Raw genomic sequence first — 26,093 nt, forward strand, 5'->3', positions numbered from 1 at the left:
GACTGTAGCCCTCCAGGCTCCTCTGTCCATGGAATTCTCCAGGCAAGAAGGCTGGAGTGGATTGCCATTTCCTCCTCCAGGGGATCTCTGAACCCAGGGAATGAACCACTGTCTCTTACATCTCCTGCACTGGCAGGCAGGCTCTTTACCACTAGCGCCACCTGAGCTCCTGTATTCCCGGGCATGGCCCCTTGCTAGTAACATGGGCTAATTTGGGTCGCTTTCTGAAGGGCAGCCCTGGCAGACACTGAAGGGAAGAGGACGAACTAAAGGCACTAGGCATTTAGCCTGAAGAAGCCTGAGAATCGCTTCTCAGCCTTTTGGCTAAGATCAAGTGTAGAAGCCTGAGGTGTGGGCAGACGGGCAGGGTCAGAGGGCTGATGAGCTATGAAACTGTCCAAAGGTCTGAAGGACTATCTGTTGTAAAGAGGCAGGAGAATAGCTCCAGCAGAACCATAACCAGTGTCACCAGGAGGCCAGTTTCAGCCCAGTATAAAGCAGAGCTACAAACAGAGGCTGCCAATGGTCACCTGGGCTTGTCTATGAGGGGCAGGACTAGTGACCACAGGAAGGGGTGAGGGGGAGGCTGGAGGACCAGGCCTGGGATCCTGGCTGAGAGGTGGGGCCAGATGAGCTTCAATGCCCCTGCTGACCTCAAAGGTCATGATTCTATAACATCTGCTTCCTGCTCCAGAAATTAATTTTAGGTTTAAAAATCCAATAGAAAACTGTGTCTCACCTTCACTCAAAAGGAAAAAAAGGACGCAGACACTCTACTGGTATGATGTGGACACACTGCAAGGAAGGAAGCGGGTTGGCACTCGGTTAAAGAGAGGCCGGGCTGCTGTGGGGTTCCCACTTTCTGGACTCGGCTTCCCCCACCTCAAAGAACTGAGAGACTCAGGCAACCCAGGGAGGCAGACGTGACCGGGCCAACAGACTGGTGGTCAAACTCTGAACCAGGAGCTTGAGGAACATGGAGAGTGGTCCAGGTGCCGCCAGGCTGAGCAGATGCGTCCGCAGGACCGACCTCCCTTGGCGTCTGTGCATCCCATTTTCTGCAGAGTGAGCTGGGGGAGCCAGGAGATCTTGGGGTGCAGTGTGCCTCTCTGGCCCACCCCATGGGAACTTCAGAGAGGTAGGTGGAGAAGCACAAGAGGTGCTTTTCAGCAAGCCCAGAAGCTGCCAGGCATCCCAGCCTGAACCAGATGCCACTGCTGGCCACGTGCGGGGAACGTCTGTGCTGTTCACCTTCAACACCGCTCGGCCAGGCAGTTCCTTGGTCTTACTGACTCGGTGTCAAAACGCAGCGCCGCTGTCTCTGGAACTGGCCCCGCACTCTCTGGAGGTGACTATTTTGCCGACAAAGGCTCATTATTCCTGAAAGCCAGTGGGCAGACTGGTCTCTTCTTTCCCAGGAGGCTACAGCAACGTAGCCACCTTTTGATCTGTCTCAGTGTCGTTACAGTCATTTCTTAGCCCAGAGCCTCTCAGAGGAACCTATGTGTGAGTAAACCTTCTACTATGAAGCATAAAGAGGAAGGACTTTCACCAATCATCTCTGATAATCCAGTTGGTATCCAAGAAAACAGATGAAATCAGGCATAAAAAAATCTTCATCAACAACTGAAATACTTTACAAGATAGTGTGATGTCCCTAAAAATCAAATTCTTACCAGCTACAACCAAAGATTGATTTATTTTTTAATAATTTTTACAGAGCAAATACATTATAAATATTATAAATCTTCAAAAATTGAGATTAAACATAATTTTCTTTGAACATATGTACTGTCACTCAAAATTTTCACATTCTAGGATATCAGTAATTACATCTTCCTCAAAGAAAGCAGCACACAGAACATTTCCTGTCATAAAAATCTTTGTTGCCAAATCAGCCATGGAGCGGCCCACAGCTTCTAAAATTTGTAACAAGGAAAGCTCTGAGATGCGTCCCTCGGAGATGGGTACTTGGTGGCCCACAGGACTTGAAGGGTAACAGGGATGGTCTTTACCAGAGCCTGTCTGAGGGGCAGAACTGTTCTGTTCAACTAGAGATTCAAAATAAAGAACAGCTCCTACACACTTCCGACTGTTGGGGGAGGCACCCCAAATTGATACTTGGAAGAGATTATCACTAGCTTAACCCATCCCACTGGTAAAAGTTCTCAGTGATTAACACGTTTTTTAGGTAAATATTCTCAGGCTATAGATAACCCTGAAACAAGGCATGGTATGCCGGCTGGACAAACAAAATCAATTTTGAGCCAACAGAATTAGGACTATGATGACAGAAGTCAAAATGTTAATTCCAGGGTAGGGTGAGGGGGCAATACGACAAGAGCAAGAAGATGGCAGTAACACGAGGCAACGCCGTCTGTAGACAAGCTTCGGTGACGAAGGAACTGTTAACAACAGCAGGCACATGCCAATTTAAAAAATGCCAAATTTCAATTAAGTCTCCTGACCTGACCCGGTTTCCACTGACCAGCAGTGTCTCAGCAGGTTTGCCAGCTTCGTTTGAGTTTAAATCTGGAGTGGATAAACAGGCAGGGAACAGAGAATTGAGGTCTCTGTTTCTGTCTCTCTCAACAGCAGGACCTTCAGACATCAAACTTGGAGTCTGGAAAGAGTTGCACATGACATGTCTACAGGGGCCAAGTGAGTGATGTGAATGAAGGAGTGGGCCAGGGTAGGACCAAAGGGATCGTACATCTACACTGAACTGCAGAGAGGAAGCCCTGCCTACACGCTCAGCCACGGGGATCAAACAAAACACACCTGTGCGTGACTTGCTCCCCACAACTGCCAGCACACACCCCCGATTTAGAGCAAATGGCTTCTCCATGAGGACACGTGGCTGGACGGAAGTGGACGTGTCACCACCTCTGCTGTCCGCTTCAACCAGGATCAAGTGGTCACATCTGAGACAGGGACTTTGATTCAGCATTCTTATCTCCCTTCTGAGAGAAATATTTTAAGCTGTGGGGAATACCTCCCCCTTCTTTGAGAAATGCATACATTTTCAGAGCTTTTTTACTTTGAAGGAACACAACCGGGGTTCAAAAGTGAGGGTTCAACATGATTCCCCAAGCAGTGAGATCTGGCGCAGGAGTCTTGACATTTAAATCAAAGAGGAGAAGAGAAGTGGCGACACACAAAAGCACCCCATCCTGGGGTCTCATGAGATGACGGGTATTCAGGAATCGTGAGTGGTTCTCTACCCAGTAGAACTTAGTAAGTTTCTCTTGTTGGATGAATACAAGTACTACAGAGTCCCTGGAACGTTCTAAGAGCTAAGGAAACACACACATACATATGTGCACATGCACAACAGAATTATCTAGTGCTCACTCACCAACCTGCATCTATGGTCAGCTAACTCATTGGCCAAACGGCAGGTGAAACTGAGCCAAGTTACCTGTGCAACAGCAAAGTTAAATGTAAACATAAATAGCAACAGGTTTATCGAGAGCCTCCGAGTTACTATCGGATGTTGTCCAAATAATGCACTTCTGGATACAGACAGTTCACAAGAAGAGCCAGGAAGCTTTTCCCATCCTGGAGGCAATGGCCAGGATGCTTTATAAATTGTGCAGCCTGAGAAATCTGATCCTGGTATTCAACATACTGCTTACTCGATGTCAAGGATTCAAGAGCATTCAGAGCCTAAAAGACATGGAAGACAAGAGGGTTAACCATACGGATGCAGGTAACACGTTCCCGCAGGTGTAGCGCACCTGCTGCTGTCATCTGGGGCAGCTGGGAGCCTCCCGGGAGGGCTACAGAACTGCAGCCAGGCTTCTTAAAGGCAGGCACTGGTTAGCCGCAAGCGGGAGGAGGCCAGCAGCCTAAGCCTCTCTGGCTTCGGCCGCCTTCCACATTCCTCCTCCTGGCCTGTGCCGCTCCCCAGTCCTTCCCCGCTGTCTTCTTCCTTGTCCTCCTTGCCCCCGTGCCAGCGGTGCAGCACCCCCACCAGCACGTCCTCTGCGTCTCTCTTGGAGCCTCAACCAGAAACCACAGGCTTCGGTTACCCGTGAGACCTGTTTTAATTTCTGTTGGGTTTGTTCTCGGGTTATGAAGTAATGTCGTACTAAACCATAACTAGATAAAATTCAGAAGAAACCAGTGGCTAAGTGCTGCTGAGGGTGACTGATAAGATTGCTCTATCAGTCAACAAACACAGCAGACAGACCAAGCTCCTCTGGTTTCCACCCAACAGAAACAGCAATGATATTCCCATGCATCTCTTCAGGAATGAGGAAAAACGTTCTTTACTTCCATAATTTTAATTTTTCGTCCCTTCATACTGGGAGAACAGAAAAAGACTGTATTTAGAAAAAACCGCAAAAAAAAAAAAAAATCACAACAATGGTTCCTGGGGAGACGGGGAGCTTGGCCGCCCCTAGATTCTGAACATGAAGCATGAAGTACCCCTCTCACACATGGGGACCACTGCACTAGAGGGCACAGGGAGCTCCAATCAGCTGCTCTGTGACAGCCTAGAGGGGTGGGATGGCGGGAGGGGGGCGGGGTTCAAGAAGGAGGGGACACAGGTACACCTGTGGCTCATTCATTTTGATGTTTGGCAGAAACCAACACAATACTGTAAAGCAATTATCCTTCGATTAAAAATGAGTAAGTGAAAAAATAAATAAATAAAAATTAATTTAAAAAAAGATGGAGGGGACATGTGTACACCTATGGATGATTCATGTTTAAAAATGGCAGAAACCAATACAATACTGTAAAGCAATTGTTATCCAATTAAAAATTTTTAAATAAATCAATAACAACAACAACCAAAAGATGGAATTTGCTTGGCTCAGTAAATAAGGAGGGAGAAGATTTGGAGGTGCAGGGGGGATGGTAAATGAACAAGCAGCTTAGAAATAAGTTACCAAGTGGTTTAAGGCCAAAGTTTTGGGTTGAAAATAAACAATGGAAGGGATTTTGGTACCAAGCTAACAGCTGTGTGAACAGAGTTAATCTAAGAACAAGAATCAGTAGGGACAGGCACTCACACTAACCACAGCTTCCATCTGTCTCTCCCCCACCCCACATACCTCCCTTTCTTTTCTTTTTCTTTTTTAAAGAATAGGCTACTTTGACAGTTTGCCTAAGAGTAATCATTTTATTAAAAGATGAAGTCTTTCAAGTCTGAAAACCCAGATGACAAGCATGTCATCACTGTAAATCTAAAGGCAGCAAAGCCTGCCAAGGCCTGGAGGACCTGCCGGCCACTAAAGCAAAGCCACGCCCCAGGTGCTGGTGGGTGCAGGCGAGCAGACTTCCCAAACGCAGCCTGAAATGCATGTCACTGACTTCATGACCGCCCCCTGGGACACTCATCTGCCCACGTGTGATGGCTCTTACATGATGTTAGGGATTCAAACGGTGGCTGTCTAACCAATCTATAACAAAACAGCACGTACTGCATAAATCAGGATACCTGTGAAGAACCTGCTAATTTTTTCACTTGATCTTTGCTCTTACTACTGAGATATCTACTATACATGGCTGACTCAGACATGACAATGCTGCAAAAGACAAAAGCTAAGAGGTCTAAGTGTTTCCTGTGTACAGAGACGGTACTGCAGAGAGGCAAGAGCACAAAGCTGGACCCAGACAGGCCCAGGGAATCCCAGGCCCAGCCCTCTGTGGCTGTGTGATCTGGGACAAATTCCTTAGCCTCTTTCTGTCTGCATTTCCTCATCAACAAAACCAGGATAATGAAAGTTCCTGTTGTTTAGGGTTGTTATGAGAATTAGAAGAGTTAAAACTTTAACTCGTTAACATCAAGCAAGTTAAAACTCACAACAGTGCCTGGCGAGCAGTAAGCACTCGAGAACGACGGCTATCATTTTGTGTTCCACACCTCAGTACTGTTTACGGGTGAAGCAGTTATGGGATAGGACTGCTGCCAGGTGGCCTTCCACGTTTTTAGAACAAACTGTCATTTTTCACAGCTACCATTTTGTCCATGTCAGATACATGGACAGTGGTCAACCCCCAGACTCACAAAACAGGAACCACTCCCTTGGTTCCCAGCTGGAGTTCAGCTAACGCCTATCGGTCTCAACTGTAGTCTCGTCCTCTGTGCCTGTCCCCAGGCCCAGCGTGTGACACTGGCATACAGTCATGTCGTCAGAATCAAATATGACCCTAGGCTGGCTTGCTCGTGATCGTGCTTCTTCTACAAGGGTGGTAACAGCACTCTGGGCAAGTGCCTACAAAAACTGGTTTAAAATCCAAGACAGGCCATGTGGTGACCATTTTCCAGTAAGCAGAGTCCACAGAGGGCATGCTGTCCTACTGCCAATAATGGTCATCAGGTCCTCACGTGTGAAGACCTCAGTTGCCACCTTCCCTCCTCCTGTGGAAAACTTCTAACCCTTAACCATGAAGCTTTTTACTGACCTGCTGAGCTTTCATGGTCAGATATAACTCAGAGCTGGGCTTCAAGCGGATCTGATCCTCGGCAGGAACTTGAACTGAAAGGAAGGCAGCCATGCTTCGGGCAGCCACTCGGAACCTTAGGTGTTAGGGAGGAATTACAGGAAGTAAATGACTATTAAAGTAAGCATTTTATAACAAACATCACATTTTCTATTAAAAAAAAATAAACACATCTCCAGACCTGCTGCTACTATTAGCCTCCTTGGGAAAATTATAAATATGATCAAGGAATTCTTTATGGTCCTTCCATTACCACCACCCAAACAATGAAAGAGGAAATAAGTACTGGTGCATGCTAACATACGGATAAGCCTTGAAACTTCATTAAGTGAAAGAAGCCAGACGCAAGAGGCCATGTATTGTATATTCCATTTATGTGAGATGTCCACAACAGGATATACATAAAAGTCAGAAAATCCATGAGTGGTTGCCAGAGACTTGGGGGAGAGGCGAAAAGAGAGTGATTGCTTAGCAGGTATAGGATTTCCTTCTGGGATGATGAAAATGATCTGGAACAAAACAGTGGTAACGGCTGCAACAATGCTGTGAATGTACTACATACCACTGAACTGCACATTTTTTCTTTTTATTTTGGCTGTACTGCATGGCATGTGGGATCTCAGCTCCCCAAACAGGGATCGAACCTGTGCTCCCTACAGTGGAAGCAGTCTTAACCACTGGACCCCAACGGAAGTCCCTGTATTATACATTTTAAAAGGGTTACCATGATAAACTATATGTGCCATGCGTTTTACAATTCAAGAGAATCAAATCACACTTAATTTAGTAAAAATCAAATCAAATTTAGCCCTGCTAAATTCTACCATAAACAAAGCAGCATGATGTACACTGGTTTGGACTGGGTGGTTATTCCATAAGAATGCTGATATCAGAATAGTATGGGAATGTTTTTCAAACCAGGTAAGACCTTTAGCAGAAAAACCATGATACAAATAAGCCTTAGAGGATAAAATGGGACTAATGGCAAATTCTTTCTCACCTCGGAATTTTTAGCAACAAAAGCCTGACTTTATTTCTCATTACTCATCCTTCTCATCAGTTAACTTCCACTCATCTTGACTTAATGCTGCTAGACCAAGTCCCTCACAGAACCTGGGTTTCCCTGACAAAGCGCTGGCAGTGTAGCAGCTGACCAGGCATTTTAACCTAGCCCTGCACACCATCACTGGCTCAAAGGCAAAAAGCAATGAGTAGTGTGGTCAGGTTACAAGGTCAAAAGACAATGAGATACTGCTAAAAAAAACACTTTGAACATAAAAGTTGTTTTAAAATGGAAAAAAAAACATCCTTTTTAAAATATAAAGATGTAATCAGGCTCTATAGTTTTCTTATTAATCTCCGGAAGGAACCTAGCCCCCAAACAGAAAAGCTACCTAGTACCTCGCCCCCTAGGCAGGCGCAGGTGTCTGAGGCCCACTTACAAGAGCAGCGGCAGATGCCTTCTCACCTGTTGGACAAGGGTGACTTCCGGCCCAGCCCAATTGCCCCGAGAATCCCTGAGCTGAGCCTCTCCTCAGCCAACAGGTTCTGCCGGCCTTGAAGCAGAAGCAGGATTCGAATGACAGACTCTGTCAAGACCGAGTCATTCTGCTCCGTCTGAACCAGAGACAGCTGCAGGACTTGGTGCCACCACAGAAACAGCTTTGCTTCTTCCTGCATAGAGCTGAGGAGTTAGGGGGTGTGGGTGGGGAGAATTAATCAGGAAGAGATTCTTTCCACCCTCATTTAACCAGAAGTCCACACGGGAGCTTTCAGTATTAGGGACACTGCGCCCTTTAAAAGCTTAGGCTGACAAGTTACGATGTTAATAAAGTACTGGGACAGTACAGGAGCAGCTGATATTCACTGCGCCTTCTACGTGCTGGTCGCCGTATATGAGCTCGATGTCCTTGCACTCAAGTGAGATAAACGCTGCTACCCCTACCTACTTAACTGAATCAAAGCTAAAGGTGGTGCTTCAAAAATGCCTGTTTTAGGAAATCAAAAGCCTGCTCAGAAAATCGGTCCATGTAAGGAAAATCTTCCCGAAACAGCCTTGTTTGTTTCTTATGCATCACTTGGGTCTCTGCACTGAAATGGACACTAATCTAAGCCCAAATTTCCAGCTATTCCAACCTGCGGGTTGGCTGTAGCAACTGGAAGATCAGCATACCTCGGATATACCTGTTCCAACCACTTGCTTAAGAGAAGCAGCACTTTCATTTCGTTCCTTAGCGTCTGCTCGCTATTTAGACACTGAAGCAAGTAGACGTAGAGAGTCAAGTAGCTGCCAAGGGACAGGCACTCCTGCAGAAACTCTTCAATGGTGAGCTCGGGAACCTGAAGGGACACCAGAATGGGGCCCCATCCTAGATTCTGTTTGAGGGAGCCTAAGAAAAGAACACCGAGAGGAGAGAACAGGGTAAGAGCAAGAATCAAACTTCCTAACTACTCTGATGAACCTTTCACTTTAAAATTTAAAAGCTTCATGTCGAGAAAACACCGCTCACCTTGGCCCGCTCACCTTGGCCTCGGAGGGCCTGACAACGCTTCACGGTTTGGACTGCAAGCCCTCAGGCTAAATGCCTGTGTCCTGGCTGCCAGTTCCAAGGGTTAAGAAGTCAGGCATGTGACTGGCTGCTTTTTCATAAATCCCTCTTTCACCATACTATGACCATTAAAATCACAGACATGCCTGTCCCAGTCATCTAAGAATTTTAATTTTACCGAATACCATTTTTAAGTATGTTATGAACACTTCAGCTTTTCTGGGGGATATTATTATTACTTTATCCATCGTAAGTATTTTTTTAAGCATCAAAGTTTCATTTGACTCCTATCTTAAATACACAAATTCTTGAAAATGTTTCATAAAGGGAAAAAACGAATTTGATTTCAGGAACAAAGAGTAAACAAATTTGGAGCAAGAGGGTTGTCCTGATGCTTCTCAATTCTGGGGGCGGGAACGAGAGTACGGTGGCCTGGTGACAGCACAGAGCCTTCCACGGGGGACACGGGAGCATGGATCCCCGTGTGCTGCAAAGGAGGCAGGGGCAGGTCACAGGAGCCCCTGGCATTCCCGCTCCAGCACTCTTCCTCCCCCTCCTGTGAGCACGAAGATGTATATCTGGGCAGCAGTTAAGAGACACTGCTCTGAGCAGTTCTTAACCAGGCCAAGCTGTTGCCAGAATCTGCAAGTGTACAGGTAGGAAATAAAGACACATCAGGAATGGGCATGGGGGTAAGGGAGAGAACTTCTTCATAATAGTTTAAAATATATGACAAAAAGCAATAAAAGGACCTAAGAAAAATTGTAACAAGTGACAAAATAGAGGAAATTAATACAGTGGATAATTACAAAGATTCTGGTTTATAGCATTTGCTTTTAGGACTATGACTAGGCCTATGACGTACACAATTTACCTATCATACAAGGATTGGTCTGACACTGCAAAACCCCTCATTTTAACGAGTCAGAGGTTCCCTTCCTTGAAACAAGATGGTAGCAACATGGGCCAAAGGTTCTCATGCTGACTATAGATCTTCAGGAAGAAAACAAACTATATCCTGAAACATCAACAACATTTACAGAGATATTAGAGTGGTACAATCCTTCAACAGGAAGGGTCTGGAAAAGGTATCTCCTTCAGTGTATGTGCTCAGTCACTCAGTCGTGTCTGACTCTTTGTAATCCCATGGACTATAGCCCATCAGGCTCCTCTGTCCATGGGATTTTCCAGGCAAGAAAATTGGGAGTGAGCTGCCATTTCCTACTCCAGGGGATCTTCTCAACCCAGGGATCAAACCTGAGTCTCTTGCAGGCAATTCTTTACTACTGAGCCACCTAATCTTCCCTGGAGAAGATGGATCACCTGAGAGCCTACTGAGGGTAAGAGGATGCTCTTACCCTCTTTGAAGTAAGCAGTGATGCAGGCTTCCGTCGTCTCGGCCATGTGGCGGACAGAAGCCAGGCTCTGGCAGGCAGCTGTTAACAGAGGCAGAACCACCAGCCCGTGCACTTTTTGCCCAATCCAGGTCCGGATACTGCCTCGGAGGAACTCTGCAGTTGGGACAGTCGCATTGTTCATCATCATCAGGACTTCCATGAAGAGGCTGCTGAGGGCCATGTGGCGGGTCTGGCTGTCCAGGTCTAAAAGGGAACACAAACACATACATGCCAAAGGCTGCTGGTGTGATGACGTGAACGTGATGAAGGGGACAACAGTGTTTCAAAGCAGCTGCTCTGCAGGGGCCAGAAAGAAAATCCTGGATAGTGCTTAGATTTTACGGATAGGATATGGTACATAAACACTTTGAAGAGCAAAGCAGGAACTCCTGCAAGACCTTAAAACCTTTTTTACCCCCCAATTTTTCCTGATTTTTTTAAAAAATATTTTTTATTGAAGTATAATTGACCTACAATGTTGTATTAATTACTGCCATACAGCAAGTGACTCAGATAAATACACACATAAACACACACACAGATTTTTTCATATTCTTTTCCATTATGGCTACCACATGATATTGAATTTAGTTCCCTGTGCTCTACAGGAGGACCTGTTGTTTATCCATTCTATATATACCAGTTTACATCTGTGAATAGTGACTTTAATCTATCTTTTAATTATGACTCATGGGAACAAAAATGATTCCAATAAGCCTAATAGATTGCAGCCTCTCCCCTTCCCATTCACCATCAACTGAGCCAACAAATATTTCCTTAAAAGCCAGAACTGATTCTGATTAAGAAGTTTCTAGTATGCCATTCTTCTGATTAAGATGTTTCTAGAATGCATTCTGCACTCATCTCATACGCTAGCAAAGTAATGCTCAAAATTCTCCAAGCCAGGCTTCTACAGTACATGAACCATGAACTTCCAGATGCTCCAGCTGGATTCAGAAAAGGCAGAGGAACCAGAGATCAAATTGCCAACATCCGTTGGATCATCGAAAACGTGCGAGAGTTCCAAAAAAACATCTACTCCTGCTTTACTGACTACGCAAAAACCTTTGACTGTGTGGATCACAACGAACTGTGGAAACTTGTTAAAGAGATGGGAATACCAGAATACCTGACCTGCCTCCTGAGAAATCTGTATGCAGGTCAGGAACAGTTAGAACTGGACACAGAACAACAGACTGGTTCCAAATCAGGAAAGTACGTCAAGGCTATATATTGCCACCCTTCTTATCTAACTTATATGCAGAGTACATCATGAGAAATGCTGGACTGGATGAAGTACAAGCTGGAATCAAGAGTGCCGGGAGAAATATCAACAACCTCAGATATGCAGATGACACCACACTTATGGCAGAAAGCAAAGAACTAAAGAGCATCTTGACGAAAGTGAAAGAGGAGAGTGAAAAAGTTGGCTTAAAGCTCAACATTCAGAAAACTAAGATCATGGCATCTGGTCCCATCACTTCATGGCAAATAGATGGAGAAACAATGGAAACAGTGACAGACTTTATTTTGGGGGGCTCCAAAATCACTGCAGATGGTGACTGCAGCCATGAAATTAAAAGATGCTTGCTCCTTGGTTAGAAAAGTTATGACACACCTAGACAGCATATTAAAAGGCAGAGATATTACTTTGCCAACAAAGGTCCATCAAGTCAAAGCTATGGTTTTTCCAGTAGTCATGTATGGATGTGAGAGTTGGACTATAAAGAAAGCTGAGTGGTAAAGAATTGATGCTTTTGAACTGTGGTGTTGAAGAAGACTCTTGAGAGTCCGTTGGACAGCAAGGAGATCCAACCAGTCCTAAAGGAAATCAGTCCTGAATATTCCTTGGAAGGACTGATGCTGAAGCTGATACTTTGGCCACCTGATGTGAAGAACTAACTCATTTGAAAAGACCCTGATGCTAGGAAAGATTGAAGGCAGGAGGAGAAGGGGACGACAAAAGATGAGGTGGCTGGATGGCATCACCGACTCAATGGACATCAGTGACCTCTGGAAGTTGGTGGACAGGGAGGCCTGGCCTGCTGCAATCCACGGAGTCGGACAAGACTGAGCAACTGAACTGAACTGAGAGTGCCCTTCACTGTTTTGCCTGGCTATTATTCAATCTTCTGGGTCCAGTTACATAAGACCAACTCTAAATCACTTTCTCCATTATTGTCTGCTAATTTTTCTTTTTTTTCTTTTAACAGTCACTAAGTGTTGCTGACTTTCCATGTTATTGCTTTAGCTATATTATCTCATTCCATACTTAAAATATCTATACAATACAGGGACAATTCTTTCTCAATCATGAACCAGTCAGTTGTTCCATATAGGATTCTGACTGTTGCTTCCTAACTGAGAAAGGAGTACAACAAGGTTGTTCGCTGTCACCACGTTTATTTAACTTATATGCTGAGCACATCATGAGACATGCTGGGCTGGATGAGTTATAAGCTGGAATCAAGATTGGCAAGAGAAACACCAAAAATCTCAGATACACGGATGATACCACCCTAATGGCAGAAAGCGAAGAGGAACTAAATAACTTGATGAGGGTGAAGGAGGAGAGTGAAAAAGCTGGCTTAAAACGAAATATTAAAAAAACTAAGGTCATGGCATCGGCCCCATCACTTCTCGGCAAAAAGAAGGGGAAAAGGTGGAAGCAGTGACAGATTTCCTCTTCTTGGATTCTAAGATCACTGCAGATAGTGACTGCAGCCATGAAATCAGAAGACAATTGCTTGTTGGCAGGAAAGCGATGACAAACCTAGATAGTGCGTTGAAAAGCAAAGATCTCTCTTTGCTGACAAAGGTCTGTATAGCCAAGGTGATAGTCTTTCCAGTGGGCACGTACGGTTGTGATAGCTGGACCGTAAAGAACGCAGAGCGCTGAAGAATTGATGCCTTCGAACTGTGGTGCTGGAGAAGAGTCTTTCAGAGTCCCTCGGACAGCAAGGAGATCAAACCAGTCATCTTAAAGGAAGTTAACCCCGAATACTCATTGGAAGGACTGAAGCTGAAGCTGAAGCTCCAATATTTTGGTCACCTGATGTGAACAACTGACTCACTAGAAAAGACCCTGATGCTTGGAAAGCTTGAGGACAGTAGGAGAAGAGGGCATCAGTGGATGAGATGGCTGGATGGCATCATTGATGCAATGGACATGAACTTGGGCAAGCTCTGGGAGACGGTGAGGGACAGGCAGGTCTGGTGTGCTGCAGTCCATGGGGTCACAGAGTCGGACACAAATGGCAAGTGAACAACAACAACACAGGAACAATTATCCTTTCTATGCAGATGAGGTCACACGTACGTTCAAGGTCACAAAGCCAGGCAGTCACTTCAGAATCTACATTTTAACTACCATTTTAGATACGCTTTGTGATAAATCTATATCACAGATATGTCCAAGAAATTTCAACTGGTTTTTCTGTTCCCCTGTCCAACCAACTCAAATAGTCACACCAGTGTTCTACTAGTATGCTTCCCTAAAAACTACCGTTGCCTACTTTCAAATAGTATCTAAATAAACAACAACAAAAAAAATGTTTGAGATTCATCTGTGCTGGTGCAATTCTCACTGCTATAGAGCATTTCATTATGTGAATATATAATACTTCATCTTGCCTACTGAACACAGGACTTGTTCCCAGTTTGGCTGCCCTCATATGCACAGGGACATTGTTCATGTTTCCCGTGGCACAAAGAAACATTTCTTTGGCTGCATACCAAGAAGTGAAATTCTGAGCCATGGGATATGCAAACTAGTAGATGATGCCAAATGTTTAAAAATGATGAAATGATGAAACATTCAAACATGTACATGTTTAAAAATGATGAAACATTTAAGACACTGATGAAAGAAAACAAAGACAACACAAACAGATGGAGAGATATACCATGTTTTTGGATTGGAAGAATCAATATTGTGAAAATGACTATACCCAAAGCAATCTACAGATCCAGTGCAACCCCTATCAAACTACCAATGGTATTTTTCACAGAACTGGAACAAATTAATTCCACAATTTGTATGAAAACACAAAAGACTCCAAATAGCCAAAGCAATTTAGAGAAGAAGAATGGAGCTAGAGGAATCAACTTTCCTGACTTCAGACTATATTACAAAGCTACAATCATCAAGACAGTAAGGTACTAGTTCAAAAAGAGAAATATACACCAGTGCAACAAGACAGAAAGCCCAGAGATAAATCCACGTGCCTATGGGCACCTTATCTTTGACAAAGGAGGCAAAACTATACAATAGAGAAAAGACAGTCTTTTCAATAAGTGGTGCTGGGAAAACTGGTTAGCAATGTGTAAAAGAATGAAATTAGAACACTTCCTAACACCATACACAAAAACAAACTCAAAATGGATTAAAGACCTAAATGTAAGACCAGAAACTGTAAAACTCTTAGAGGAAAACATAGGCAGAACACTCTTTGACATAAACGACAGCAAGATCATCTATGACACACCTCCTAGAATAATGGAAATAAAAACAAAAATAAACAAATGGGACCTCATTAAACTTAAAAGCTTTTGTACAACAAAGGAAACTATAAACAAGGTGAAAAGATAATCCTCAGAATGGGAAAAAATAATAGCAAATGAAACAACTGACAAAGGATTAATCTCCAAAATATACAGACAGCTCAATACAGAAAAACGAACAACCCAATCAAAAAGTGGGCAGAAGACTTAAATAGACATTTCTCCAAAAAAGACATAGAGATGGCTAACAAACACATGAACAGATGCTCAACATCACTCATTATTAAAGAAATGCAAATCAAAACTACAATGAGTAGAGGGGTGGGATGGGGAAGGAGGTGGAAGGGATGTTGAAATGGGAGGGGACACAGGTAAACCTACGGCTGATTCATGTTGATGTTTGGTAGAAGCCAACACAATACTGTAAAGCAATTATCCTGCAATTAAAAATAAATCCATTAAAAAAAAACTACAATGACGTATCATCTCACACCCGTCAGAATGGCTGTTATCAAAAAGAATAAATGCTGGAGAAGGTGTGGAGAAAAGGGAAACCTCTTGCACTGTTGGTGGGAATGCAAATTGATACAGCCACCCTAGAGCACAGTATGGAGATTCCTTAAAAAACCAGGAATAAAACTACCATATAAGCCAGCAATCCCTCCACTGAGCATATACCCTGAGGAAACCATAACTGAAAAAGACACATGTACCCCAATGTTCATTGCAGCACTATTTACAATAATTAGGACATGGAAGCAACCTAGATGTCCACTGACAGGTGAATGGATAAAGCAGCTTTGGTACACATACACAATAGAATATCACTCAGCTATAACAAGAAACACATTTGAGTCTGTTCTAATGAAGTAGATGAACCTAGAGCCTATTATATGGAGTGAAGTCAGAAAGAGAAAGACAAATATCATATATAAAAGTATATATATATGGAATTTAGAAAGATGGTACTCGTGATCCTATTTGCAGGGCAGCAAAGGAGACGCAGACATAAAGAACAGACTTTTGGACACAGTGAGGGAAGGTGAGGGTGGGATGATTTGAGAGTAGCACTAGAACATATCCATTACCATATGTGAAACAGAGAGCCATGGGAATTTGCTGTCTGATGCAGGAAACCCAAAGCCAGTGCTCTGTGACAACCTAAACAGGTGAGGTGGCATGGAGAGGGAGGTGGAAGGGAGGTTCAAGAGGGAGGGGACATATGCATAGCCATGGCTGATTCATATTGACGTATGGCAGAAACCATCACAATACTGTGAAGTAATTATCTCCAATTAAAAATAAAATATTTAAAAATAAAAATGGTTGCACCCACTTACTCTGTACTCAGCAGTATATGAGAGTTATACACATCCTCACCAACACTTAATATTGAAACCTTTTCAATTTTATCTATTCTCAGGGGTGTGATAGAGTATATCATTGAGTTCTTAATTTACATCTCCTTGAATATTAACAAGGTTTAGCATGTTTTCACATGTTTATTTGTTATTTGAATATTCTCTTTTGTAGCATGTCAATTTAAGGGTCTCATTTATTTTTTTTTCTACTGGGTTGTCTGTTTCTTCCTTATTGTATCCACTGTGACAATCGTAGTCGTATTTAACGTAATTACTGATGTGCATGCTGTGCTAAGTCGTGTCCGATTCTTTGTCACCCTATGGACTGTGGCCCATCAGGCTTCTCTGTCCATGGTATTCTCCAGGCAAGAATACTGGAGTAGGTTGCCCTGCCCTCCTCCAGGGCATGGAAGCCCATCTCTATGTCTCCGGCACTGGCAGGTGGGTTCTTTACCACTGGAGCCACCTGGGAAGCCCATCTTACTTACTGTGCGTACATGCTAAGTCGCTTCAGTCGTGCCTGACTCTGTGTGACCCTATGGAGCACAGCCAATCAGATTCCTCTGCCAACGGATTCTCTAGGCATGAATACTGAAGTGAATTGCCATACTCTCTTCCAGAGGATCTTCCCGACCCAGGGATCAAACCCACATCTCTTATGCCTCTCACATTAGCAGGCGGCTTCTTTACCACTAGTGCTACCTGGGAAGCCCATCTTAATTACTATATGCTTCCAATTTGTTCCTCCTATTCTACATTCCTTTTGCTCTCTTTTATTTCTTTTTTTTTAAGGGATTATTTCTTGTTATTCTACTTTTTCTTTAGTTTGGAAGTTAAATATTCATTGTAAATTAAATAACATTTTTGAAGTGGTTATCATACAAATTATATCATGTATTCTTGAAAGTCAGGTTAATTGGCTCCCAGACGATGTTAACTCCTATCATCTTCTCAACTGTTGCCATGATACAACAAATCACTAATTAATCTACATGATGTCAGATTTCATTTAGATTTGCCCTTTATATTTACCAGTTTCATCGTTCATTCTTAGTCTCCTATTTATCTTCTCTTTATTATCTCCTTTCTAAATAGATTTTGATTATATTTTATGGTTCTTTTTATAATATCTTAAGCTCAATGTTTAATTAATTTTTAATGTTCTTTCTTAAAATCAGTTCTAAATATTTTAAGTTTCTATTATTATTGTTCCTTTGGCCATCAGTTACTTAAAAGTTTTCCTCTTCATTTCCAATGTACGTTTTTTTCCCCTCTTGGTTATATTTTGTTACTGACTTTTAAGTTCATTGCACTGTGGTTAGAATATGTAATCTGTTTGATACCAGTCCTTTAGAACTGATTAAGACATGTTTTGGGGCTTCCCAGGTGGCACAGTGGTAAAGAATCTGCCTGCCAATGTAGGAGATGTGGGTTTGATACCTGAGCCAGGAAGATTCCTTGGAGGAGGAAATGGCAACCCGCTCCAGTTATTCAAAATTTCATGAACAGAAGAGCCTGGTGGGCTACACTCCATGGGGCTGCAAAGAGCTGGACATGACTGAGTGACTGAGCATGCACGGAAGACATACTTTAATCCCAGTAATGGGTCAAGTTGCTTAACTGTTCAGTGTAAGACTGATACAGTGTACATTCTGCACTTACAGGGTATATCATTCTCCACATACTCACTACATCCATCTGTGCTATACAGACATCCTACAGTCTAACTGATTCTCTATGTGACCTATCAGTTACTGTCAGACGTGTCAAAATCTCTATGAGCGAATTTGACATTTTTCTTCCTAGCTCTGTCAATTTTCACCTTATGCATTTTCTTCCCAGTGAACTGAACCTCACATCAATTTCCAGTGACTCTCTTCATTTCTCTTTTAATAATTTTACTTATATTTATTTATTTTTGGGTGTGCTGGGTCTTTACTGCTGTGCAGGCCTTTCTTTAATTGTAGCAAACAGGGGCTACTCTCTACTTTCAAAGCCCAAACTTCTCATTGTGGCGGCTTTTCCTGCTGCGGAGCACGGGCTCTAGGGCTTCAGCACTTGTGGCAGGTGGGCTTCAGGGCTCCTGGGCTTTAGAGCACAGGCTCAGTAGTTCTGGCACAAGGGAACAGTTGTTCTGTGGCATGTGGGATCTTCCCAGATCAGAGATCAAACCCATGTCACCTACATTGGCAGGTGGATTCTTTACCACTGAGCCACCAGGAAAGCCCTCTGATTTCTAATAATGTTTTTTTCTTGTTTATGTATGTATGTATTCTTCATGCAACTTCAGGGTGGGAAAACACACTGAAGATCATTTGGCTTTGTAATGCTTTCTGCCTTACAGTCCTATCTATCTCATATTGATACAACAACATCAGTTTTCTATTTTAATCTGCCTAACGTGATTGCCTTGTAGAAATCTTTCTATATCCTATGATGTAGATATACTTATGAATAGCTTAAAACTAGATGCTGTTGATTATTAATGCAATCTGACAATCTCTGTCTTTTAACTTGACCATCTGTCCATTTATATTTACCAATATATCAATTTGTCCCACCCTCTCCTTTCCTCCGGAGAAGGCAATGGCACCCCACTCCAGTACTCTTGCCTGGAAAATCCCATGGACGGAGGAGCCTCGTAGGCTGCAGTCCATGGGGTCGCGAAGAGTCAGACACGACTGCGCGACTTCACTTTCACTTTTCACTTTTATGCATTGGAGAAGGAAATGGCAACCCACTCCAGTGCTCTTGCCTGGAGAATCCCAGGGACGGAGGAGCCTGGTGGGCTGCCGTCTGTGGGGTCGCACAGAGTCGGACACGACTAAAGCGACTTAGCATAGCATAGCTCCTTTCCTCACTGTGTCCAAAGACTATTCTCCACATGCTTCTTGCCTTCATTGGATTGAAGGTATTTTGGTCAATCCTTTTTATCTCTTTCTACTGACTCAGAAATTACATATTTTCTTTCTTTCTTTTGGTGAACTGCTTAGAATTTTTACAATTCATATTCTATCAAGACACACATTTAACCAATTTCTTGACCCCCTCCAACAGTATTAAAACCTTAGAATGCTTTTAACTCAACTCCCTTCTTAACTTATATATATATTTGTGGTCATGTAATTTAATTCTAGCTTTTGCTTTTTAAATCCCTAAATGATTAACTGTAGGTTTATATCAGCAGTTTAGTTTATATTTACCCATACTTCATTACTTTCTCTGCTTATTTTCCTTCTTGAAATGCAAGCCTCTCACTTGTGACCACTCCACTTTTCCCTAAAGAGCATGCTCTAGTTGATACTTGCTTTAATGATGTCCACCGGGACAAACACTCTCAGGCTCCAAGGAAACACCTTCATTGCGTCCTTCTCCTTGAACGCGGCTGCTCTTGCTTTACACCCCAGGTACCGGTCGTCTCCTCACAGCACACTGAAGGCGCGGCTGCGCCGTCCGGCATCTCCACTGACGCCACTGGGAAGCCAGCTGTCCGTGTAATGTTTTTCTTTTTTCACCAGTGCTTCTGGAGTCTCATTACAGTATGTACAGGTGTTCTATTTACCTTGCTTGGGATTTGCTGGGTTTAACGAACCTGAGGATTGCCGTCTTCCTTTCTCAGAGCAGGTTCATTTCTAATTCATCCTTACCCTGAGGATACTGTCCTGTGTGGTTCTACGTGGGAGCTCCTTTCAAGGCTCCCAGCCTAGGCAGGGCCTGGGCTTTATAGCCTCCCCTAATCCAAAGAAGGTCAGTAAAAGCCTGCACACTAAAAGGCAGCCTCAACACTCCATCTATTTTCATGGGCTCCTCTTTTCACTTACTTTCTGACTTCTGAGATTTTCTGCCAACTTGTCAATACATTTAATTTTTGGTTTCTTAAAAACATTTATCCAGCATTCCAAGCTGTTTTTAGCAGGAGAGGCAGTCAGGATGTCCAGTTTACCAAACTGCTGGGAGTATAAGTTCTCATATAAAGTTTCCTTACAAGCCTACAGGTGATTCTGAAGTACCCTCCAAGTTCAGAGCTAAACATCCAGGAAGGCTGCTCACTGCACAGTCTCCGGTTATCTCTTAATCGTCACGGTGACTTGTCTAGCTCGGCCCTCGGCCCACTTAACGTCCCAGCAGCACCTGACAGTGTCTCCCCTCCCTCAGGTCCTTACAATTCAGGCCCCCCATGCTGAGATGACAAGTGTCCAGCATCAGCTTCTCTGCAAACAGAATGACAGTGTCCTGACCATCATCCTGATCTCAAAATGTCTTACACACAGCAGGAAATCATTTACTGAGTGAATACATGACTTCTCCAAAGTCACTTACCAGGTGGGTTAAAAACGATGATATCATCCAAGAGCTTAGACATTTCCTGTTCAAGGACTGCTAAGGTGATTTTTCCATTTTGTTCCAGGGAGCTGAGGAACTGAACCATCTGATGAGTGAAGGCTTGGCATTTTGGAACTGCATCCTGACAATAAAAAAATGATCATTCAAATAAGTTCATGCCAACAGTGTTAACTGAATATTCCCTGGGAGCACAGCACTGCACTGACTGCCTCAACAGGGAGTGGAGAGGACAGAGCAGGGAGCCACGTGAGGAAAGGCATGTCTAAGGGCCCTGTGCCGGGGAACAGAAGTCTTTCATAACACTCAGACTAGAACCCACATTCTCCCAAAGCCCAGGAACAGTTTTTACTGCGTTAATAACATTGCTGCTGCTGCTAAGTCGCTTCAGTCGTGTCCGACTCCGTACGACCCCACAGACGGCAGCCCACCAGGCTCCTCTGTCCCTGGGATTCTCCAGGCGAGAATACTGGAGTGGGCTGCCATTTCCTTCTTCAATGCATGAAAGGAAAAAGTGAAAGTAAAGTCGCCCAGTCGTGCCTGACTCTTAGCGACCCCATGGACTGCAGCCTACTAGGCTCCTCCGTCCATGGGATTTTTCAGGCAAGAGTACTGGAATGGGGTACCATTGCCTTCTCTGGTTAATAACATTAACCATACACTAAGTACTTGCCAAGAACTTTTCCAATAATTTTATGTTCATTGCTTAATCTTCAGAACACATTAAAGGTAAGGTATTATTTTCAGTTCAGGTGAGAAAGCCAAAGAATGACAGTGAATTGGGGATATGAGTTTGCAGACCTTAAACTTATGTTCATTATTTGCTGCCATTCTGTTGACAATGACACTCAGATTAGCAAACCAATGGCCAGTGCTGTCCCTTAATCCTTTTCACCTCTTGTTAGCATGTGGCACTGCTAGCAGGTAAAGGCTTACTAGAAGAAATAAATGAAACTAAAGACCCAAGAAGCCAAAACGATATATACATCCCTCAGCTTTTTCTACTGAGCCATTGCAGGGTTCAAGACAGTCAGCGGCACTAACACGACCAGCCCTGAAGAACACTCTGCCTTCCACAGCACGCACTTAACTTACAAGATGTTTCTGGCTGTCAGTAGGAACAGAAAGGCCTGCAGACACTTTCAAGAGCTTCACAATTAATTCAGCAGAAGATTCCTTTGCCAGGATGACAGACGGCTGGTAATGGCTGCTGAAATAACCCAGCACACTCTGATATGACACAATATCCACAAGATGCCACGACAGTGAGCTTGTCTGTCCAAGCAGAGTAAGTAGAGGAGAATCCTAAAAATGAAAACACACATTCCTTTAGTTCCAGAACTCCCATTTTGCCAGAAATATGTCTTTACTGAGTCTATGGAGTGACCACTAACATTGTGTATTATGAGCATAGAAGAGTTAAGACATCAGATTGCTCAAGGCAGAAGTACTCATGAAAGTAGTAACTGAAGTCTTGGCAAAACACATTAATGTTAAGATTTGAAAGTATTCAGAATCCAGTTTTCAAAGAAACTCTATGATCCTGTGGTAGAACAGCAATTAATGAGATGTAAAATGAAACTGATTTTAATACTATAACTTGGTATGGTTCCCTTAGACTATGGACTGTCTGTGAAAACCAGGCAGCTAGTTGAAGGCGCATCCCACAGGCCATGCATCTATTCAAACCGAAAGAGGCACTGGGCAAACGGAAAAGCAGCAGCTTCATACAGAGTGAGGATCTAAGGAACTGGCCAAGACTCGATCACAGGCTCTCTAAAAACTTACTGTTTGGTCCACCAATTGATCTTCCTTTCCCAATAAAATCATCATGAAAAGGAGGCAGACAACCATGCCCCGGGTCTCTGGGCGGGGACTGGGACTCCAGGCATCAGAGAGCACGCTGACCCAGTTGACTTCACAGAGAACAGACCCCAAAAACAAGAAGCAGCTCTTGGGGCTTCCTCGCTCCACCTAAAAGGAAACAACGCTTTTAGCTATCTATGTATCTTGAAAATGTATATACATCAATGTTTACTAAATTATATCTTTTGAATTACACTTTCTCCCCAGATTATAAAAATTATTTATAACTCCATCCCCTACTCCAGAGATTTAGACTTAATATTTATTTTTCCTCCCATGTTCGATGCGTGGAACATCTTTCAGCTTATTTGGAGTTCATTATTTATTCCACTAAGTCTTAACAGGAGAGGAATGATCTTTCCTAGCTCCAGGCAGGGTGACAAACCTCTGCCACAGTTGGTCACCGGTGCTCAAGGGAGCCTACCGCAGTCCTCAGATGTGCAGGCAAGACCAAGGTGACAGATTTACTAGTCACTGCTGCCCAAAGCTCAGCACGCACCAGGACCACCCGGAGGACCTGTCGGGGGTGGGGAGGGGTGGGTGCATCCACAGAATTCCTAATGTCCTGTATCTGGAGTTAACAAGTTCCCAGGTAGTACTGATGTTGCTGGTCCTGGGGCCATACCTCGAGACTATTATATTAGCACATGTAATTTTCATATGGCCTTTTCAGTATAATGTTACATTATAAGTACATCTCTGTATCATTAGTCTTCATAATTTTTGATGACTGCATAATGTTTAATTAAGTCCTATTTAAACTATATTAGGGATGGGGGGGCAAATGTATTATAAAGTATTACTATATAATCAATATCAAAGTTATCTCTTACGAGTCAATTTCAAGCCTGTTTAAAATAAAATATGTCTAGCTATAAATTTTTCCTTTTTTTAAAAGGAGATTAAAAAGCTCAACTCCATTTGTCAAATCACAGTCAATGGAATCTGATGATGATTCATGTCTTCCAGTTATTACCATAATTATGCTATTTACTCTTTCTCCCTTTTTCATCCTCCTTTTTAATCTATTCTCTATCTTGACCCTCAACCCCCTCAAAACCATACTTTACTATGCCACCAGACTCATGGAACTAAAAGCTTCCCAGCTTCTGGGCAGGGCAGTCATCTATCCTTAGACTAAAGCTACTAGAGATACAAAGTCTACAGCAACCCTTTATGGACCATTCTATTTAATCTGTCATATAGCTAATGCTGCCCTCTTATACGTTCTCTTACAGCTCTTTAAACAAAGGTTCAATTCTGTATTCATAATAATGATGAATATTTATGTAATGCCTGTCTCATATACTAAACCTAGCTATAAAATCATTTTTAACCTTTTATTTTACTAAGACAGCTGTCCTCAGCTTTCCTTAGAGCTCAGCTACAGAGGTGTGGCTGACAAGAACACCATTGGAACACTAAAAGACTGCATTAGATTTTACTCAGTGTCATAAATAATTATGGGTCTGCAATAATTAAAGCACTTAAAGTGTCTCAATAATAAATGTGATATTAGGTTAACAATGAACACAAATGAACTGGTGACTATGAACAAATAAACTAAAGTGATCATAAAAAGCTAAGACAGATTAAAGACTTTTTTAAAACAGAAACTTAAGAACAGCAACAAAAACGCCCCACTAGTATGTGACACTACTGTGCCTGTTTTCTGTACCTATTGCTTCTACTCCAAAAACTCGCACACTCTTACTGGGACTTTCTCCAGGCCATTCCAGGTCTTCACATGCCTATGATCCATTACTGGCTGCTACAGTAACACTTTTGTCACCTATAAGCTAATTATCCCTTACATAACTACTTAAAGAAACTAATGCTTAAGTATCGATTTACATTTTACTTCAATAGAAATTTAACAATAAAAAGTTTTAATGATACTTTCATAGAAAAACATGCATACGTGCATACACAGAAACACCAAGACTGAGTGTGATGAAGTCACTACACTATGTACTGCCATGACAATATCACGAACATCAAGGGGATGACTGCTATATTACAGACAAAATCTTTCTGGGAGCTTTAAAAATGGTCCTGTAAATGCTGTCTTACTAACACAGTAAAATGATGTCCATAGGATGCTGCTTGACATAAGCACCATCTAGGCAATTGAGAATGTGAGCAGGGTCCACACCAGCACACACAGCAACTGGGCCGAAAACCCACAGTGAACAGGCTGCTCCCAAGACACCAGGCTGTGGCATGGAAAGTAAAGGGCTTACCTTGAAGAAGGCCTCCATGAGCATCTGGTCAGGATGCAGGTCCCGCCACGGAAGTTTCTGGTAGGCACTGTGAAAAGCATACAGAATGAACTCTGGCATTTTGGGCGCTGTACATGCTTCACAGTAATGCATCAGGTGTAACCGAAGGGCTCCTTCATCACCAGGCAAGAGCTTATCTAAAATTGAAAAAGAAAATACAGCTGAATACCTTTGGGTTTATCTTTAAAACAAACAAAAAACTAACACAAACCACAAATTTGAACTAAAAGTCTAAAACCTAATGTTCTCAATAATTACCCAGTTTCAAAGATTTTCACCTACCAGAGAAAAAACTGATGGCAGAGTAATAATGAAGAATGGTAGTTTACTTACTTGGGTAACTGGAAGGAGAAGCTGGTATGTGGGAGATAGCAGAGGTGAGCAGTTTTTCCCTAAAACTTCTAAATATACGACTTTTTAACTCAGATACACCTCCACAAGCCCAACCAACTTTAGGCATCCCTTTGGTCTGTTGTCCTTAGCCATGGATTCAGTCTCATGCAATTGATCCATTCATTGGGCACCTTGGAGAAATCTAATGTTCCTCAAAAGGAAATACTCCAAATAACTAAATCTCAACACTTGTTGCAATAAAACTAGACTGTTAACCATCATTCTAGCAAGTCATTTGAAAATGAATCTCATACTCTTCTGCAACCTGATCACTCAGTATTAACCTCACAAGTATCAATTACTTTAGTGTCTTCAACAGCTAGTGGCAAATGTAAGGGGCATTTAGCCTAGAACAAATTTTTTCAGACTTTCTGGTTCTATGCACAGGAATGGAATTTAGTCAAAGAAGAGAGAGTTACACACAATAAGAGCAGTTTCTCAACACTGACTGATGGAAGTTTCTCAACACTGACTTATGAAAAATGACCAATGAGCATCAACACATGTTACCAGTTGACTTATCACTAACATTCCTGTGCCCTCAATCCTAGTCCTTATGAAACAGTAACATATGTTTTTAACAATCTTTTAAAACAGAGGTGAAGGGCAGCATTTGTTTAAATATGGACAGAAAAAAAAGATAGTTTTGTTTAAATAAGGATGGACATGTAGGAGAAGATGTCTAGGAGGTAATCTCTTAGGACCAGACGAGCTTCAGCCCAGATGCAAATAAGTTCTGTGACCTCAGATGAATTCTTTTTGATTTTCAGGTCCTCATTTTTCTAATCAATAAAAGCAGAGAGCTAAATCAGACAATCTCACTAAAAGGCTATAATTTAATAATTCTTCATCTTGTTATGCACAGTTCTTCTGTTTCCTCTCTCTGAAGTGAGCTACCCTACAGCCATACCACCCTGAATGCGCCCAATCTTGTCTGAACTG

The 26,093-nt window shown here is 42.9% G+C and overlaps 1 protein-coding gene across 2 annotated transcripts in view; it reads right to left on the bottom strand.

Moving 5' to 3' along the window:
• Positions 1-1,680: 1,680 nt before the first annotated feature.
• EPG5 (ectopic P-granules 5 autophagy tethering factor) overlaps positions 1,681-26,093 on the bottom strand; it is a 129,614-nt gene continuing 105,201 nt past the window's right edge. For both annotated transcript variants that reach the window (XM_070778986.1, XM_019986709.2), the window contains exons 36-44: positions 24,720-24,895; positions 22,399-22,584; positions 21,706-21,915; positions 20,590-20,734; positions 10,367-10,609; positions 8,633-8,849; positions 7,928-8,143; positions 6,421-6,535; positions 1,681-3,669 (exon numbers count right to left, since the gene is read on the bottom strand). In XM_070778986.1, the coding sequence (XP_070635087.1) occupies positions 3,487-3,669; positions 6,421-6,535; positions 7,928-8,143; positions 8,633-8,849; positions 10,367-10,609; positions 20,590-20,734; positions 21,706-21,915; positions 22,399-22,584; positions 24,720-24,895 (1,691 nt within the window). In that variant the 3' untranslated portion in view covers positions 1,681-3,486. The remainder of the gene's footprint in view (positions 3,670-6,420; positions 6,536-7,927; positions 8,144-8,632; positions 8,850-10,366; positions 10,610-20,589; positions 20,735-21,705; positions 21,916-22,398; positions 22,585-24,719; positions 24,896-26,093) is intronic.

The sequence above is a fragment of the Bos indicus genome, chromosome 24 (assembly GCF_029378745.1).
Source record: "Bos indicus isolate NIAB-ARS_2022 breed Sahiwal x Tharparkar chromosome 24, NIAB-ARS_B.indTharparkar_mat_pri_1.0, whole genome shotgun sequence".
Lineage (NCBI taxonomy): Eukaryota > Metazoa > Chordata > Mammalia > Artiodactyla > Bovidae > Bos > Bos indicus.